General features: G+C 37.1%; 1 protein-coding gene across 2 annotated transcripts in view; it reads left to right on the top strand.

Moving 5' to 3' along the window:
• LOC136875763 (zinc finger protein 250) overlaps window positions 1-20,892 on the top strand; it is a 36,059-nt gene extending 15,167 nt beyond the window's left edge. For both annotated transcript variants that reach the window (XM_068228120.1, XM_068228122.1), the window contains exons 3-5: window positions 1,071-1,171; window positions 1,277-1,347; window positions 19,598-20,892. In XM_068228120.1, coding sequence (XP_068084221.1) covers window positions 1,071-1,171; window positions 1,277-1,347; window positions 19,598-20,207 — 782 coding nt within the window. In that variant the 3' untranslated portion in view covers window positions 20,208-20,892. The remainder of the gene's footprint in view (window positions 1-1,070; window positions 1,172-1,276; window positions 1,348-19,597) is intronic.
• Window positions 20,893-21,430: the final 538 nt, after the last annotated feature.

Raw genomic sequence — 21,430 nt, 5'->3', positions numbered from 1 at the left:
TTCCCAATATAAAACAGGTACTTTTGAGTGGTCGTGAGCATGACTCATAGTCGTAGGGCAGGCCAGAGTCGAGTCTAATTAATTGTCAAATAAGTTATAATACTAAGATTCATTAAACTAATAAATAGTATAACCTAATAGCCTACTTCCTAACTACTTCAGAATTATGTTTTGACTAACTACTTCAGAATTATGTTTTGACTATCTTTTTAACACTGCAAATAAATCCATCTATTATTTAAACCTCCCTGTAAGAAGAGGACAGTGTATGCAAGTGGGTATTATTTTCAAATGATCTGAGCTCGAGAGTCCATTATATAATACGATTCTTCCAGTGTACCATGGCTCACTCTATGTCTCGCTGCAGCGGAAGCTTGGCTCTCCGCCAGTGTCCAGTGTGCCGATAAGGAGCCGTGTGTATCTTGTGTCTCACTAAGTCGTGCTCGTTCACAATTCTTTCGGTGTGCCATGGCTCACTGTATGTCTCGCTGCAGCAGAAGCTCGGCTCCGCCAGTGTCCAGTGTGCCGATAAGGAGCCGTGTGTATCTTGTGTCTCACTGAGCCGTGCTCATTCATGATTCTTTCGATGTACCATGATTCACTGTCTTGCTGCAGCGAAAGCTCGACTCCCTGTCAACATCCAGTGGGTGCGCCACTCAGCACTGTCTGCTGGGAGTAAGCTGAATAGTGTGCTGTGAGCTCGCCGTTCCTGTAAATCGATTCACTCAGACACTTGAATGAATTGATACACTGCTTCGAATCATACATTCAGTAGCCGACACTACTTCTCTCTAGCCTCCTTCCTTCAGCCCTTCTCTTAAAATAACATTTATGATCAGTGCTTATGTATGTAATTTGAATAGTTCAAAACTGGAAATATTTTTACTTACATCATGTCTAGTTAGTACTATATACCTTTATTGAAGTGCAGTACCTTTCTGTATCAAAAATATATCTCTGTGAAGAACTTAATGATGTACTCCTTAAATGCAAATGTAGATTGGACATGTACTTTTCCTAATTTTTTGACTCTTCTGAATATCACTAATCTATGTTAAACTCTTCCACAGCTGAGGATTCCAGAATCATGGCTGAGGAAGTAGTTACAGTCAAGTGTGAACCAGACTTGATCCTAGATGAGGATGAAGAGGAAGATCAAGATGTAGTTTTGGTTAGTGAGTAGCCATTGATTCAGATGTAGATAATTCTTAGATACAGTATACTTAGGAGTTGCTGAACTTCTTGAACCCATCAGAGCTCTCTGTTTTCTTTTCAGACTGTGAACAATGAAATGAGAGATGAAGATAACGGCCATCCAAAAGATAGTGCCTGCCAGGAAGAGAGCAAGTAGGACTTTTTCCATTTTAAAGAATTCGTTATATACCTCGGCATATACAGTATCTGATCGGAAGTATCCGTAGAACTCTCTGTAGATGTAAGCTAGAGTCTAGTTGCCACTGTGACCACCACTACTGCTACAAAAGGTGTCACGATATCCACAAAATGGGCAGAACACAACAAAGAAGCTTAGTGACTCTGAATGTGGAATGGTTGTTTTTTGCCACATCATTAACAATCAGCCAGGGCCATTTCCTCCCTTCTCTTACTGTCCATGGCAGTGACATGATCGTTAAGAGGAAAAAAGTAGAAACCATCACATTGAAACTATGACCAGGTAGGCTACATGTATAGGCCATCATGGACCATCCAGTATTGAAGAAATTGGTACAGGAAAACTGCACAACATTGTGTGAGACCATCAATCATGAATTCCACATTGCCACTAATTGTGCAGCTACTGTCATTACTGTATGCTGGAGATGTGAGGACTTGGGTTAACATTTAGGCACCTGCTCTTAAACCACACATTTTTCCAGTGAATGTTAAGCGCTGTGCTTGTTAGTGTAAAGAGCACTGTCAATGGTCAGTGGATGACCGGAGATGCATGATTTGGAGTGTTGAATCACATTATACCATGTGGCAGTCGTATGGGAGGGTTATCGTTTGACAAGAGCTAGGTGAATGATGCATGCCAAGTCTTTGCAGTGCCCCAGTGAAATGTGGTGGCAGTGGGTTGATAGTGTGGGAGTGTTTCTCATGGAAGGAACATGGTCCTCTCAGTAGTAAATGCGGAAGGATAGAAAGATTATGTTGACCAGTTAGATGTTGTCTTCAGTAGCAGACCAGTTCAGAGATGATTACTGTGTGTTTCAGCATGATGCTCCTCCTTCCATAAAATGGGGTCTGTTTGTGAGAGGTTTGTAGACAAAAAGGTTCCAGAAATGAACTGGCCAGTCCAGGGTCTCAACTTCAAATCTATTGTATACCTCGGATGAATTAGAATGGTGACTTTGCTCCAGGCCCCAATGTTCCATATCACTAAACATGCTTGCTACAAGACTTACAGAAACATTCTGAATTGCTGAGTTCGAGCAGTGTCCAAGACCAAGAGTGGCCCCATGTCCACCTGCCACTCCATATGTATGTCCATTGCTGGGCAGTGTATCTGATGAATACTTAGAGGACAGTTTCAAGTAGTTGCCTGGATATGGTACTTTTGATCAGATGGTGTCTGTGCTGGTTTTTATAGAATTATTTATGAAAACTTATTTTGAAAATAGTAATACATAGTTTATGGAATAATTTGTTACATCTATTTGTTCTCCAATTACATTTTGTAAATTAAGTTTTCAAGTATTATGGTGATTATCTCATAAGGTAATCGTACTTATATCTGCATCTCCTTTTTTGAAGATTTCACATTTCATGATCTATTCATCTGTTTGATTTCAGTCAACTATGTTACTCATCAGCATGTATTCTTAGGTTCTGATCTGTCCTTTCCTAATCCATTACTCTCTCTTCTTGAGTTTACTCATATGGTTCAGTATACCAACAAATACTATTCATCAATTTTATATGACCTAAAACAACTTTATCTTGATGTAAGAACATTAAAATAAATTGATCTATTATTCTAGTTCAAATATCTCCTACAACTGTAAAGTAGTGAACTATCTTTGCATTTAAAAAAAATGAGTTTTGAATCATTCTATTGTCCACACGTTCTCCATATGTTGGATGACGCATATTTGTTTCTGATCCAACACGCTTGGATTTTGTTTTAAAAGTTGGAAACTATAACTGCATGGCAAAGCCATGGGTGGGAACTAATATTGCAATACTTCCTTGTACTACAGCTGGATACATGTTAAATAATAGAATTAGACATCAACTGTATTGACTGTATACATTACAGAGCCTTTTCTTGCATATTTCACACTGCACTTTTTTAAATACAAGTAAAACTTTTCACAAAGTAAAATACAATACTTATAACATGCCAGTAGCAAATCCAAATAGAATAACCATTTTATATATGGAAGAAGGCTACTCAATATGTGGTTGTTTCATGAAATAAATGTAAAGTATACATATGCACAAGCAGAGAGAGAAGATCATAAAATCCACAGTTCTAGCCCTTCAGGCAAGCAACTCAGTGTTGAAAACATCCTAGGGATAAGCTATGAATTTTAGGTAAATGAAATAGAATAAACTATGAGAATATATTCTTTATTTATTCCTAAAAATTACAATCCTTTTTCTAATTATCATTATCAGGTCGATTAGATTAGCAGTTTGCCTTTTTCTACCACTGCAAGCGCTAATGTGAGTCAATGCAGAGTTTCACTTAAGCCCTTATAAATACATTTGGTGTGGACATTTTTCAAAAATAAAATATTAATGCTTGAGGGTATTGAACCAAAAAACACATTACAGAAAGAATTATGTAAGTAAGTTAATTTGGCTAGAATTTGAATCAAGAAGAAAACGAGTAAATAAACAAGTGATTTTATGCTGTTTTGCTGGAACTGCCTTTAGGCTGGAAGTGATTTTAAATGTTTTTTAAAATTTTGATAGAGCTGTCCAAGACCTTTCTGGGCCATTTAGCTTTTCAACATTCGGCACAATTGAGGAAATTGTTTAATTTTATGTTTTCCATACTATGGAGACCCCTACTTTGTGTGCTAAGAATTGTTTTCAGCATTAAAAAGACATGACAAGGCCATTGTTATATCACAGAACTGTCTGTAAAGGACTGTATTCTTAAGCCAGAGGGAACTACTATATTATTATAACCATCCTAAACATTACAACCAAATCCTGCCCTTACACAGTAGAATGTAATGCTTGTTGCATGTTCTTTCTCATGGCCTCTTTCCCAATTTCATCGAATTGGCAGTTGATGTGAATTTGGCCCATTTTTATAGCTAGATGCCTTTCTCAATGCCAAATCTGTGAAGAGGGATGAACTTAATGTTATTCATGTCCATGATTATAATCTGTAAAACTTGAATCCTCAAAAATATCATAAAATATTCAGTGTCTCATGCACTGTCCAACATTTGAATCACAGTTGACAAGCGTATCGGTATAACACTATGATAATATGACCTGGCCAATCAGAATGTATTATCGAAAAGTATGGCCACTATTGGCCTCTGCATTTTGCAAAATTACTGCCATCTGGTATGATTTGTAATAAACATGACAATTGATTAACAGTTGTTTTCACGTAAATGAAGGGAAAGGTTGTTGTTTGAATTGCGTCATCACGTCAATAAGTTCACTTGGAAATGTTTGATAGATTTCCAAATTATTTCCTGAAATCATTCCATAATTATTAATGTGGACTAATGAAAGCTCTGCCTCGGTTGTCTGAGTAACTTAACGTGAAATCATTCCTAGTATCTTAAACTCAAAAAAAGAAAAACAAATCATATTTTTTCGTATTCGAGTTTTAAATATTCCTTTGATGAATTTAATTCATCTATTTTAGGTTATCAGACAAACTTATATAGTGTAGAAGGAATAAGTAGGCTGGATTTGATCAATGATGCCCTTATCGGCTGATCAACGAAAACAAACCAGTCTTCTGTTGACCATCACCAAAGCGAGAGGATTATGGGAATAAAGGCAGCCACGGCCACACACACTCTGCAAGAATGCGTTGTGATTGGCCAGGTCATATTATCGTAGTGTTATACCGAGCCGTTTGCCACAGTTGCCTTGATGAGAAGTCAGTGGAATTTAATGCTTGTTGTATGTTCTTTCTCTTGACCTTTTTCCCAATTTCATGGAGTTGGCAGTTGATGTGAACTTGGCCCAGTGTTATGGCTGAATGCCGTTCTCAGTGCCGAACCTATGAGGAGGGATGACAACAATTTGTCAATTATTTTGGTATTTTTTGAATAAAATATGTAGCAGAGCACATTTGAGCATAGTTTTGTGGAACACTGTATGGGTTAGGAAGAAGAAAATGCATGTACAATTCTTTGTAAAATATTGAATTCTAATTACTCTTGGTAGGCCCTGTTGTTTAATAGAACCAAGTGTTTAGGCAGTGTACTCACTTTTATGGGTTCCAGGTATATGTACTTAACTTTTTCTTTTTGCATGGTCCCCTTAAGACATGGCATATCTGGGATGAGTGGCTCAGATGGTTTAGGAACTGGCCTTTTGACCCCAACTTGGCAGGTTCGATCCTGGTTCAGTCCAGTGGTATTTGAAGGTGCTGAAATACTTCAGCCTTGTGTCGGTAGATTTACAGGCACGTAAAAGAACAAAATTTTGGTACCTTGGTGTCTCCAAAAACTGTCAAAAGTAGTTAGTATGATTTAAAAACAATAACATTATTATTATTATTATTATTATTATTATTATTATTATTATTATTATTATTATTATTAGATACAGTAGATAGTAAGTAGCCTATATTTCATTTCGGATCATAGTCTAATTGTGTGTGAAATTTAATTCAGATATACCAAGGTTTTCAAATGTGATAGTTCAGCAAACATCCAAACACATTTTCTCATTATATTGGCAGGGCAGCAATACTATTAGGTGGAAGTTCCTTTAAAACATAATTCCTCTTTATTTTAAAGTCAAGAAGGAATATTAAATTCACATTCTCTGCTTGCAAAACTCACCTCCAGGCTTTTGTTGATGGAAAACCTTGGATTGATCAAAAACCATCTGTCAAGTTGTTCTCTAAAGAGTTTTAGTGATAGTTTTTTAAATTCTTCGTTATATTAAGGAGCATTAATCCTAGTGTGGTATGAGAGCTCTGACTCCTGCTCAATCTCAGTTGCAAAATAATTGGACATCAGAGGTAACCCTATCAAAAGTGACATTTCATTTGCTTTACAGAAGAATAGAAAGAAGCTGCTGAGATCCATATTTTGCTACCTTTAAGGCAGGTTGAATCAACAATTCTGACCAGAGTGAACTTCCATAAGAACTAATGGAGTGCGTGGACGACATAGGGTTGAACTGTTGTATGATCAGTTACCATTGTTTTTCTCTGGATTGTCTTTGCACATACTGTACGATAGTATCACACAGCTTATCTTCATTCCTGTGAAACATACAATAGTGTACTCATAAGAAGACATGACCAAAACACATTGCATACGATAAAAATTCAAAATCATCATTTTTGCATTTATGATTAGTTTACATCTGATGTCTGGAACTAAAATTATATGAGAGGGTAACTGTCCTGAACATAAGCACAGGGATATCAGACAGGGATGGTGTAGAATAGGAATCACATACACATAAATAGAACCAAAATTAGATTTATCAGGTGTCCCAGTACCATGATAATTTCAAAATATAAACCTTGTGTAGAAAATTTGTCTTAAACAGTGCAGTTATATTTTTAAAAGAATACTGTTATTTACTCACATTTGATCTTCTATTGGTGTGGCATTTCAACATATTACTCTACAGAGTGAAGTTTCTTAACCATCCAGTACACACACCGTGGCTTTTCGACTGCAGATTTGTTCTTTTTGTTTCAATAATAATAATAATGTTATTCGTTTTACATCCCACTAACTACTTTTTAAGGTCTTCGGAGACGCCGAGGTGCCGGAATTTAGTCCCGCAGGAGTTCTTTTACGTGCCAGTAAATCTACCGACACGGGGTCTTTTTGTTTCAGTCCAGTGAGTAGTTATCTCACCAGTTTTGCCTTCTACGTTATCTTAGTTTGGACCTCACCTTTCTGGTCTATTACAACACTTAACCTTCAGTTCACTGCCAGCTCTGGGGATATTTTAGTTACTGTGTGGTGCTTCCCACCACGTGCGTGTAGTACTGTGCTCCATTGTGATGGTCAGCTGGATTGTACGCTCTAAATTTTCAGGGACTTTTGCACTCTTATATTACATATGGCTTACCCTCAAATGGATCCAGAAGAAGTGAAAAGGATAAATAACTTAATGAGTAGTGTTGAAAAGGAATATAGACAGAATGAAGCATTACTGAGAGATCAATGTGCTGCCAGAAAGAGACTTTTTTCACGAAGACAACGAAGATGAGAGTGAAATGTTATCTGTCCTCAGAAGAGGAGGAAGACAATGCCAGCTGTGATACAGAAGAGAGTGAACACGACACAAACATGGAAGTTTTGGCTGATACAGAAGGAAAAGAAGATGGAACTGAGGATAACTGTATCAGACTTGAACTCCCTCCTCGCCCAATTCAGTATACTGGAAGAGACTTGTAATCGAAGTGGAACATCACACTGCAGTGCTTATTGGGGCCAGGTGAGGAGAGACAACATTGTAACACACATCCCTGGCCCGAAAGGTATGGCTCGAAATGTTCCATCTCCTGTAGAATCATGGGAATTATTTTTTTCTGACAGGATGCTGGATAAAATTGTAAATTGTACAAATACTTAGATCGAAAAACAACAGGAAAACTACAGTAGACCATGTGATGTTTCAAGCACAGATATCATTCAAATCAAAGCCATGATTGGTTTACTTTTAAATGGGGTACTGGTGTTCTCCCGTCAGAACTTGAGAGATTTAGGGCGCAAGACGGAAGTGGCGTTGAGCTTTTCCGCACCACTATGGGCATAAATAGATTTCACTTTTTAGTCTGAGTTTTATGGTTTGACTGTATTACTGATAGAAGAGGAAGACAGAGTGTTGATAGACTCGCAGCCATCAGGGAAATATTCGAGGATTTCGTTGACCGTTGCAAAACAAACTATTGTTTGGGTGAATATGTAATGATCGATCAAATGTTGGATGTGTTCCATGGTAAATGTCCCTTCTGACAATACATTGCTAATAAGCCTACAAAATATGGACTGAAAATATTTGCTCTAACAGACTCCAGAGCATTCTACATGCAGAATATGGAAATATGTGTCAGGAAACAACAAGAAGGTCCTTATAAAGAAAGACAGGCAACTTCAAAGCAGTTTGTTTGGTTTTGGAAACGTTGCAACTCTGCTATCGTATGTGCGCAGGAAGAACAAGGTGGTTTTGGTATTGTCAACTATGCACAACAGTGGTGAGATTGACGAAAAATCTGGTGATGCTCGAAAAGCAGAAATGCTCACTTTCTATAATCTCACAAAGGGAAGAGTGGACATAGTTGGTGCATAAATTGCTGATGGCCTCTATCCTTGTTCTACACACTCCTAAATGTAAGAGGGATCGACAGCTTCATCATTTTGCAAGCAAAGTGTGATATGAGTAGACTTACATTTCTGAAAACCCTTTCAACTGAACTGTGCAACGAATATTTACATATCGCCTCAATCTAGACTGTATCCCTCGGGGAATGAAGCAGAGACATCAGGACTTACTTTGACCGCAGCTGGTTCAGATGTGACCAGAAGAAAGGCCCTATTACCGTGGAAGATGTAACTTTTTTGACAGGACCAAGAACCAGAAAACGAAGACTACTTCCACAACATGTTCACACTTTATCTGCTGGGAACATACTCTCTTCACTTGTAAAGACTGCAGTTTGGGAAGAGAAGAAAATGATGACAATGACTTGTAATTAGTATGAACCAAGAAGCTGTCATTGCTATGAAACAGAATTGAAGTGGGAAAATTAAAAATCCTAACTAATGAACTAGACAAACAAAGGATCTTTATAGCAGTACTACAAGAGATGAGGAATTCAGACCTGGAATCCCAAGGGTATAGAGTTGTCAAAGGCATTCCTGGAGAAAGAGTGATGAGGAATTGTCCACAATTTGGTTCAGGATTCATAGTCAACTTGAAAATAATTAATTCAATAATAGATTTTCAGGCACAATCCACAAGACTCGCAATGCTAACAATAAAGGCATTGAATAAAATGTACACAATAATTAATGCCCACACTCCTACAAATGATAAAAACAATAGGAGAAAAACCAGAGAAGAGGTGGATAAATTCTGGGACCTCCTGGATCAAACATTGACAAATATAAATAAAAATCATACCAAAATTTTAATAGGCGACTTGAATGCACAGTTAGATGTTAAAGTACTTAGAGGAACAGACATACCGGTAGGGTCTGACCATTACATGATGAAAATCAAAATTAAATTCACACCAGTAAAGAAATCAAAATGTAAATTGAGAAAAGTTTATGATCCCCATAAACTAATAAACAATTAACATTATAAAGAACTAACTTGAGACATTGATAAAACAGATAAATTAGAAGAGGTCATCTCAAAACTAAAAGACATGTCTGAGAAAATAGCCTTGCCAAGTCCAAGGAAATAGCATCAATGGTGGAATGAGGTATGTGATAAAGCATTTGAAAGTAGACATCAGGCATGGTTAAATCATCAACGTCAGAAAACAGAGACCATCGGAAATATTAAAAGACAACATTAAGCATTATTCAACAAATAGAAATAGATCACAAAAAAGACCAATTCTAGGGATTACTATAAAATATTTAGTAAACAACTTCAAAAATATGAACTGCCAACACTTATGCTAAAAGAAAAGAATGGAGAGATGCCACATAATAATAAAGATAATACACAAATTCTAGCAGACACATTCAATAAATTATTGAATTGTGAAGAACCAAAAGAACTACTTGATATAAACACAGACATGCTCATTAAAACTCCACCAGAAAATATCGATCCACCCAGCTTTGATGAAGTTAATCAAGTCATTAAAGAACTGAAAAATTTTAAAGCTTTTGGGGAAGACCAAACATTTGCCGAGTTGTGGAAAAATGCAGCGGAATCAATTAGAGAATTACTTCACCGATGCTTGATTAAAATTTGGAATGATGAAAAATTACGGGACCATTGGACAACTGCCGTAGTCCACCCTTTACACAAAAAAGGAGATAGAACAAATCCTGATAACTATAGAGTAATGTCACTCCTGGATTGTACTTATAAAATATTCTTGAGAATAATTTACAATCGGTGCAAATATCAACTGGAAAAAGAATTAGGGAAGTACCAGGGAGGATTTCTACCATGGCGTAGTTGTGCAGATCAAATCATAACACTAAAATTATTAATGGACATCTACAAAAGAAGACAGAAACAAATGATTACCACTTTCATAGACTTTTGGAAAGCTTATGATTGCATTCACCGACCTTCAGTTTTAAAAATTTTATGGAATTTTGGATTACATCCTAGATTAGTTAAAATGATAAGCTTAATGTTAACAAACACTAAATTATAGGTGAAGTTTAGAGGAGAATTATCCGAAGCATTCACAATCAGAACAGGACTAAGACAAGGTGATGTACTATCACCACTTTTGTTTAATTGTACTCTGGAATACTTGATGAGAGAATGGTATAAAGACAATAACAAAAATATAAAAATTGGATACACTAAAGATGAAATTAACCTAAATAACTTAGGATTTGCAGATGATCTGGCACTACTAGCTAATAACCTTAATGCAGCTCGGAATCAAATCACAAGTCTCCAAACTATTGCTGGAAAAATGGGATTAACGATTTCATTTGAAAAAAGTAAATTAATGGCAATAGATCCCCTTTTAATAAGCAGTGTTCTGATATGTGGGAAAGAAACAAAAATCGTAAAACAGTTTAAATACCTTGGAGAAACTTTAACATACAATTTAAATGAAAAAAATCTTGGACAGAGAGAACGAATAAATTATCCAGAGCCCAAAAAGTAACCAAAAATACATACAACAAGAAATGTTTGTCAATAAATACAAAATTGAAACATTATAAGACTCTAGTCCAACCTGAAATAACTTAAGGAAGTGAAACATTATTTAAACTAAAGCAAAATAACATAGACAAAATTTTAAAAATAGAAAGAAGAATAGTAAGAACATACATTAACCCTTTCCGCTCGCATGTCGACCTCAGGTCGACAATAATAAAGTTTTATTATGAATCTACCCGTTCAATACAATATAATGTTGTTACATTTAAAATAACTTCATTAGTTAAAAAGTTATATATGGGACATGTTTCGCTCCCTTATAGAGCATCATCAGCCAAATCTGAATCTCAAATAATTGTTATTTACGTAAATAAAGACTTAAGAACTATTAGAACATTTTTGACAAACTTAAAACTTATTCTATTAGAAAATCATAAAATATAAAATCTTTGTATACATGGCTTAATTACATGTGCTTAATAGGAAGATACATTAAAATTATTGAAGAGAGAGTACTAAAATATAAAATAAATAATATATATATCATGTCCAAAATCCTAGAAAGACGTGAAGATCAATCTTAGGAGCTAAAATTTGAGGATTTTCTTAGCAATGAGATCTGGTAAAAAAGATATTTATCCCTTGTGGATAAGAGTCTATAAAGATTCAAATTTATCGTCAATTTGATGATTGAACTTACAACAGGACAAATGTTGGTCTTCAAGAAATTTAAATGCTTGTTGTCATGTGACCTCGGCAAATGCTGTTGAAAAGATATGTTCTTATAGATGTCAATGACCGTTCGTTGAACTAATGGATTTGATAAGGTGATTGAAAGGGACGTAAATCAACGTTATATTGCAAGCTGCTGCTTGGTTTATCTTGTTGAATGTCTGTAACAAGAAAAGGAATCTTGTAAGTAATCGGAATTTGTGTTGCTAGTTAAGAGTGTGCTTCTAGAAACTTCACTTACCCCTCCAATTGCTGTTTGTCGGTTTGGTGTTGTCCGAGGTTATGTGGTGACTGTCTGTTCTGTGTCTACTCCTTGTGTTGTAAGAGTGAGGTGGTGGGGGTTGAGGGGGGGAGTAGGGGTAGGAGGAGAAATGTTTGTGGGTGTGGTTTTGGAAGGGGAATATCTAGTAGGAGCGCAGGGAGGGGTTGAGTTCTTTAATGTTGGATGATTATTAGTTGTTTTGGGAATGAAAACTTTGGCAAAATTACTTTTTTCTAGATTAAGCGTCTTTAAGAGTTTCGGTAATTGTTCGTGTAACGGATTTCTTATTTCAATTTCGTCATTTAAATTTTTTTCCTTATTGAAATACTGGTCTAAGTGGATATAAATATTTTCTAATTCTGTCATTAGTTTACCTTTTTCTATCTTCTTTATAATTTTTAGGTCTTTCTCTATGGTTGTAAATTGGTGGCCTGACTCTCTCATGTGAGCACTCATCGCAGAATGTTTGTTGTGCTTTGTAGCATTAACGTGTTCTAAGTATCTTGTGAGAAAGTTACGGCCAGTTTGGCCAACATATGAACATTTACATTCTACACATGTTAATCTATAGATGCCAGAACTTAGATAAGGGTTCTTGTTGGAATTTATACTATTGTGGTTGAAAAAAATGTTTCTGTTTGTATTTTGTGTTTTGAATGCTACATTCACATCTCGTTTTTTGATAGGATTAGTTATTTGAAAAATGGCTGGATTGGTGAATGTAAATGTTGCGAATTTGGACTGCTTAGTTTTTTCGGGAGTAAGATTAGTTACTAACTTTTGTTTTACTTTATTGATGATCCGATTGACTATATTTATTTTATATCCATTAATTGAGGCCAAGTCTTTTATAAATTAATTAATTAATTAAGCCATGTATACAAAGATTTTATATTTTATGATTTTCTAATAGAATAAGTTTTAAGTTTGTCAAAAATGTTCTAATAGTTCTTAAGTCTTTATTTACGTAAATAACAATTATTTGAGATTCAGATTTGGCTGATGATACTCTATAAGGAAGCGAAACATGTCCCATATATAACTTTTTAACTAATGAAGTTATTTTAAATGTAACAACATTATATTGTATTGAACGGGTGGATTCATAATAAAACTTTATTATTGTATATCAACAGATTTCAATACGGATTAAAACATGAGATTAATCTCTCAGGTCGACAGCCGTCACTTAGCGTTATAGCTCGTGTGTCGACCCTGAGTCGACACAGTGTTTCGCCGCTCATTGCTAGGTTACCTGGCAAGCCAGGACTTTTGTACTTCGTTTCGTAAGTGCTGGTCCCTTCCGGAAACCGAAAGAAACAAAATACGAGTGTTTTAGTTTCTCTTTGCTCGGCAGAATTGCTCCATTTCCTTGACAATGGAAAGCAGTCGCGTGAAGCAACATGGCGGCGCACGGTCTGACGAAAGCTGAGATTATTACGTCTATTTCGGCTGATTTTGTTGATAGTGACCATGAAAGTGACAAAAATTTTGAATCTGGCGATGAAAGTGATATATCCATTAGTGATTCAAGTGATGATATCGATATCAGTGTTGCAAGAAATCATAGAGGAGGCGGTAGTATTGTGACTCGTCCCGGTCCCGGTCATACAGTGCTGACTTCAAATATACCTTGGAGATCGTGGAGAACTGGTGATGCAGGATTACCCAAATTTCCTTTCAGGTTAGTCAGTGGATTCATAACTTGTGGCAGTAGACCTAAAGTAGAACTAGAGTACTGGCAGCTATTTTTTACTGATCAGTTGCTAACCTCTATTGTCCATGAGACGAACAAATTTGTCGAAATGAAAATACAGCAAAATACTCCACTTCAGAAAAGATCTATCTGGTTTTCTTGGAAAGCTGTGACTTTAGAAGAGCTGAAGGCATTTATTGGTGTAATTATCAACATGGGGATGAACAGTAAGGCAGAAATGCAGGATTATTTTAGTGAAGACTGGTTGGATAAGCAGGTGTATTACAAAGATGTGTTCTCTAGAGACAGATTTCTACAGATATTCTGGAATCTCCATCTTTCTTCCCCTGATGCTGATAGGGCAGGCCCACAATCTAGAGGTTCGAAGGTCAGAAATATAGTGTCGTACCTGGACACGAAATTCAGGGTACACTTCATTCCAGGAAAGAATCTGAGTGTTGATGAAAGCACTGTAGGCTTCAAGGGTCGTGTCGTGTTCAAGTGTTACAATAAGCAGAAACCAACAAAGTGGGGACTCCGTATTTATGTACTGTCAGACTCGAGTACCGGATACGTATGTGCTATTGAACCTTATTATGGTTCAATAACCACACAATCACTTGTTAGGCAAGATTTACCCTTCACTTGCAGGATAGTTATACATTTGGTTACAAAAGTTTTGCAAGCCACCAACGAAACTGGGTTTCATGTCTTTACGGACCGGTTCTATACCAGTTACGACCTTGCAGCTGAGCTACTGAAACTAAAGGCCCATATTACAGGCACTGTAATGGTAAATAGGAGAGGTCTGCCATTACAAGTGAGAAAAACCGCAACAAAGAGAATGAAACAACATGACATTATTGCACTCCGAACAGATAACACTTCTTGCTTGGTTTGGAAGGACAAGCGAATTATTGCTATGCTGTCCACTTTCTATGACGATTCCACTCAGCCTGTGCAAAGAATAAGACGTCAAGGTGCCGAGGAAATTGTAGAGAAACCTACAGTCGTATGTGCTTATAATCAATACATGGGGGGCGTTGATCTTTCTGACCACTATGCTAGCTCATACCCATTCACACGTAAATCAGTGAAGTGGTGGAGAAAAGTGTTCTTCTGGCTTCTGGAGATCACAATAGTGAATGCCTTCCTACTCTTCAAAGAAGGTAACAATGGAATCACCCATCTGAAGTTCAGGAAAAACTTCGTAAGACAACTTGTAGGAAATGTGCAGAATACACAGAGCAGGAAAAGGGGAAGACCTTCCTCAACGGATGAAGAAGTGAGGCTGAATGGCAAGCTACACCTGCTGTACCCCCATCCTGAAGGAAAAACTAAAGATTGCAAGGTTTGCAATGACAGGAAAATTGTTGGTGGGAGGAGAGAGACAGTCCACTTCTGTAAAACCTGTGAGAAGCAACCAGGGCTCCATCCAGGCATTTGCTTTGAACGCTTCCACGCACTCAAGGCATACCATTAAGAAAGTGAAAAACATTATTTTGTGCATTGTAAATACCATAAATTAATTAATTTTGTAGTTCTTTCCTGTATATATTGTTACAACCAGTACTTAATACAAGGTTTAAAAAAATGAAGAATGCTGACAGAAATAAATACAAGTGGGGAGAAATCAGGACTTACAAATAATTCGAGTGGAAAGGGTTAATAGGAAGTGCCAAAAAGAAGGAGAATGGCGCATCATCCCAAATTCAGTAGTATATCAGGAAATAGAACCTAGCCTATAACGGATTTCATGAGAAAGAAGAGAATATCATTCTTTGGTCATCTGTTGAGAACTCCTCAAGACAGGTTAATACGCAGAATTTTGGAAAAATTTTGGAAACAAAAGCAACAACCTGTCTGGATAAAAGAAATAAAAGAAGACATGAAAGAATTAGACATAACACTGGAGGATTTAAAGAATAAATCAAAGAAAGTAAATAAATTGAAGAATAGTAAAGTTAGATTCCTACCAAAATGTGATAAAAGAGAAACAACTAAAAGGGTATTTTCAGAAGAAGAATGGCAACGAAGATCAGATAGAATGAAGACATACTGGAAGATCAGAAAAGAAAAAAATATAAAACATCATAGAAGACCGAACAGAAATTGACTACAGTGGCCCAATGCGGCTGTAAAAGCACATTAATAATAATAATAATAATATTACTGGATATTTTCATTTTGTAGCTGAAGAGAATGAATGGACCAGGACATATCTTCCTAAGCTTCACTGTACATATCTACTTTTAGTATCTAGTTTTCTGAGTTTTATGTAATTACACCAACAATATTAATGCTATCTTTGGTGAAAAAGAATATATGACTTTAACTACAGATCTGATAACTTTTGTGATATTAGTGTTTCACTGGTGATTAATTGTATGTAAAAGAATATAAATAAATGGCTATGTACCTTTCATTCAAGAAAATAAATGTAGAAACAACAAAATGTAACCTTAATGTGATAAAAATAAATACTAGCATAATAATATTGCAAAACGTAAATTGCGGTCCTTTCCACCGCACACGTGTGCTGATGTAACACTACCCCCGATGTGTTCTGGAGAGTTAAGGGATACAATCAAAATATTATTCAAAAATTTAATTCGAATCTTGCTGGAAATGATTCTTGATGTTACCGGGCGAGTTGGCCGTGCGCGTAGATGCGCGCGGCTGTAAGCTTGCATCCGGGAGATAGTAGGTTCGAATCCCACTATCGGCAGCCCTGAAGATGGTTTTCCGTGGTTTCCCGTTTTCACACCAGGCAAATGCTGGGGCTGTACCTTAATTAAGGCCATGGCCGCTTCCTTCCAACTCCTAGGCATTTCCTATCCCATCGTCACCATAAGACCTATCTATGTCGGTGCGACGTAAAGCCCCTAGCAAAAAAAAATTCTTAATATTTCCTGATATAAAACCGTGGACACAAAGTTGGTACGTCTGCATATTACAAGTATCTATCATTCAAGGCGTAGAACTATCGTCAGTAAAGATGAGAAACCATAGTAGCCCTACAGTGTAGACATCCATTGTAGTACAATAAAACCTGCCTTTAGCAGTACATTTATGAACTGGAAAACTGTCCAAATCGGAAAATTTTCCTGATCCCGTGAATTATGGTTTAATATTCCTGTAAGTTTACCTGTATTTAGCGGAACCTATCTGACGCAGAAACAGAAAGAAATATTATACTATAATGCAAAAATGATGCAAATTTCCTTCCTAAACGTTTTCAGTACATGTGTATTCCGAATGGATCTAAGATGCTGAGAGAGCATTTAGCCAGGAAGTCTCTTTCTCTGTGCTCGATGTCGTAATTTGATCACGGAAGCAGTGAAAGAAGTGTCGCCAAATATGGTGTGTCACTGTTTTTACAAAGCCAGGTTTGTCTCACACCATGACAAAATAACCATGATAAACAAAAATACTGATGTGCTACAACAAACTTTCGAACAATGCGATTATGGCAATGTCAGCACAAAAGATTACGGACCATTGATCTAGAAGTTAAGACAGGCAGCATTAGAAAACATGGAAAAGTTCACCACGCATCACCTCCAAGAAAGGAAAGCAGAAATAATGATGTTGATGTTTTGAGAACAAAGATGAAGAAGATGCTTTAACATGAGGTCCTATCGACATGCCCTATCAGCTGTAAAGGTCATTCAGTCTTTTTTGCTAGTGAAAAATGACTCAAAATTTATCGACATTATTAGCCGTACATGAAATTTAATTGAGGACCGTGTTACCAGGGATAGTTGTGTCCAGCATACAATTCTGGATTACTGGAAGAAGTAAATGAAACAACCATACACTATTACTATTGGTGTTATTTGTATAAAACAAGTAATTTGTGTTGAATAAGTGTGTGTACTGCACTGTGCACGGTGATGAAGTTCTAAGCAAAAACAGATTTGTGTTATTGTTGAACTAGTGTGTATAAGTGTGTGGTTAGTATCATTATTGTATCTACTAACACACAAAATCATATTTATCTAATGGAGGTGTGTATTTATGATTTTTATTTTATTTTTTAACCACCTTTATGAAACAGAATCCTGCACAGCAAAAGAAATTCCGGTTTCTTAGGTTTCCACTGAGGAATAGTTATACTGTAATTATAAGTTTGTCACCGGGCGAGTTGGCCATGGAGTTAGGAGCGCACGGCCGCGAGCTTGCATCCGGGAGATTGTGGGTTCGAATCCCACTGTCAGCAACCCTGAAGATGGTTTTGCATGGTTTCCCATTTTCACACCAGGCAAATGCTGGGGCTGTACCTTAATTAAGGCCACGGCCACTTCCTTCCAACTCCTAGGCCTTTGTTGACCCATTGTTGCCATAAGACCTATCTGTGTCGGTGCAACATAAAACCACTAGCAAAAAAAATTAGTTTGTCAACATTGAAGGATAGAAATAAACATTCGTCCAACTTCACTACTGCCAAAAGTAATAGTGAAATAGTTCCCATCCTCCAGAATGAGGTAGCTAATTCAACATATTGGGTATCATAAAAACATTTCCTTATACAACCTTGTTTTATGAGAATTTGCTCCATAATTATTATTTATTGATATTGTTGATATCCTTTGATCCAATATGTATCTGATTTACGCCGGGCTGAGTGGCTCAGACGGTTAAGGCGCTGGCCTTCTAACCCCAACTTGGCAGGTTTGATACTGTCTCAGTCCGGTGGTATTTGAAGGTGCTCAAATACGACAGCCTCATGTCGGTAGATTTACTGGCACGTAAAAGAACTCCTGTGGGACTAAATTCCGGCACCTTTGCGTCTCTGAAGACCATAAAAGTAGTTAGTGGGACGTAAAGCAAATAACATTAATTATTTAATTATCTGATGCACAATTGGTAATACTGCATAATCTCATTTAACTTCCTTGGTTGCAGTTATTCCTTTTATAAAGACATTGGATTTAATAACATTGTGAACTTTAAAATCATTTAGGCTCTTTAGGCTTTTTCAATCGTGAAATTACCTGCGTTTTACCCTGGTGTAGCAGTGGGCTCATCAGTTGGATTGCTACCCCTTTTCAAGACGCTGGTGGCTTGTGCGCCGTTGAGACACAACTGCAAGCCTCTTATGTAGGACAATGCGGTGACGGTGCACTAGATGAAGCATGTGCCTCCGCTTGTATAAATGCATGCCTTTGGCCTTTATATAAAAAATATGGTTCATAGAAGAAAACAATAATTTATTTTCAGTGATTGCAAATGTTAAAAACATTTAAGCTCTTTAGGCTTTTTCAATTGTGAAATGACCAGTGTTTTGCTGCAGTGTAGCAGTGGGCTCATCATTTGGATTGCTACCCCTTTCCAAGACGCTGGAAACTAGTGCGCCATTGAAACACCACTCCAAGCCTCTTATGTAGGACAATGCAGTGACGGTGCACTAGGGGAAGCATGTGCCTCCACTTGTATAATTGTCTGCCTTTGGCCTTTATATAAAAAATAAGGTTCCTAGAAGGAAACTGTAATTTATTCTCATTGATTGCAAATGTTGAAAACATTTAAGATCTTTAGGCCTTTTCAATCGTGAAATTACCAGCGTTTTGCCTCAGTGTAGCAGTGGGCTCATTGGTTGGATTGCTACACTTTTCCTCGAAGCTGGCAGCTAGTGCACCATTCAGGCACCACTGCAAACCTCTTATGTAGAACAATGCAGTGATGGTGCACTAGAAAAATCATGTGCTTCCAGAACTTTAATTAATTCTTCAGGTATTACCACCCTATATTCATGGTTCCACTTCAAGCATTAATTGATTTTTGGTTTGTTTGTGGGTGATCATAGGTAATACCAACAAGGAAGTATTTAAACGTCATATCAGTAAGGTGGTATGTAAAATGCAGTCTGTGGTTGACATTTGGAGGAATAATGTATGTGTCATTTTCAGGACGCAAGAAAAGAAGAGGCCAAGAGGTCGGAAACTGTCGTTTTGTACGATATGTGGAAAGTCTTTTTCTCGCAGCTCAAGCTTGAATCAGCATATGTTGGTGCACACTGGAGAGCGTCCTTGGCCTTGTTCGGTTTGTGGGAAGACCTTCACAATCAAGTCAAACTTGAAGCAGCACATGTTAATGCACAGTGGAGTTAAGTCTCACATTTGTACTGAGTGTAACAAGGCTTTTACTATACGTTCGCACTTGATACGGCATAAAAATGTGCACACTGGCGTTAAGCCGTATTCCTGTCCAGTATGTCATAGAGTTTTCTCGCAGACTTCGTCCCTTAGACAACACATGTTGGTACATGCCGGAGTTAAACCACATGCTTGTCCTCATTGTGGAAAATGCTTTGCCCAAAAGTCCACTCTGAAGCAACATATCCTTATACACACAGGAGAAAAACCTTTTGCTTGTCCTGAATGTAATAAAGGTTTTGCTCAGAAATCTAATCTTACTCAACACATAGCAGTGCATCATACACCCTCGTGTGATGTGGAGTCATACGTAGCGAAAAACTCACATGGTACTGTGACTCTCCTTGATAGTGCATCGCATTAGCATGATTCCATGCATTTTAAATATTCTTTCCTTGTGTATGTTGGTTTGAAGCTAATTCTGTCATTTGACTGTTGCGACTAGTTCTTCCTGACAGGACACTCTCACTTCTGTAGATAATTCAAAAGTAATCTGGTGATTTTATGGGAAATTGTCATTTAATTGCATCAGCTGTGGTAAATCATACTATTAGTGCATTCTTTGATTTAAATTGTTACCTTAAAGAAATATATAACATTTTAAAGCAGGATATGCACACTTGTAGAAAACACATTACCTTGGGGGCATTGCCAGGAAGCATCCAGGTGTGAGTAACAGCAGGGGAGAACCATCAAGTTCAGCTGTCAACCATAATAATGGCTAGCAATAGTTTTGATGTTCTAATCAAGTGTTATATGAGTGAAAATGAAAGTGGAAATATTATGTGATTCACCTTATAATGAATATGAAAAGTCAGTCCTCCTCCTTGATGACTGCTGTATTAAGGGCTAAACTTCATTAGATGGTTGTCTTTCTCAAACGTTGCTCAGACAGTTGAGGTACTGGCCTTCTGACCCCAACTTGGCAGGTTTGATCCTGGCTCAGTCTGGTGGTATTTGAAGGTGCTCAAATACGTCAACCTCATGTCGATAGATTTACTGGCATGTAAGAGACCTGAGGGTCTAAATTCCGGCACCTTGACATCTCCGAAAACTGTAAGGCCCGGTTTCATCAACACATGTTAAATATATACTAACAAGTAGTTAGTTAATACGGAGTTAGAAATTTAACATCTTGTTAGGTTTCTTGCGTTTCATCAAACTTTTCTTGTGAAATGTTAACTAATCGACTGTTAACTCTCCCAATATTGCGAACTGGTGCGAATCAAGGAGGCAGTGGTACGAACATGCTGTTTTACAGCGCGCTCCGATGCGCTTTTGTTTGAGCACAGCTGTAAAATATGGCGCGTGAAGTGAAACGGAATCGTAGTTCTAATTTTTCCTCCTTCGAAAAAGAGTTGTTAATTGAATTAGTTAGTAAATATATATATAAGTTATTGAGTGCAAGCGCACAGATGGCTTGACGATAAAAGAAAAGAAAAAGCACGGGAAAAGTCCGCGAGGGTTTCAATGGGGTAAACAGATACTTTTTTTAGCGCGTATCCGCTGTCACCTAACAAAATCACTTCGTTAATTGTCCCACTTCAAACTGTGCTCCGTTATGGGAGTCATTAAATATTGTATTGT

Source organism: Anabrus simplex, chromosome 6, assembly GCF_040414725.1.
Source record: "Anabrus simplex isolate iqAnaSimp1 chromosome 6, ASM4041472v1, whole genome shotgun sequence".
Classification (NCBI taxonomy): domain Eukaryota; kingdom Metazoa; phylum Arthropoda; class Insecta; order Orthoptera; family Tettigoniidae; genus Anabrus; species Anabrus simplex.
Note: the sequence above shows the minus strand (reverse complement) of the source record. Positions and strands in the feature narration are given on the sequence as shown.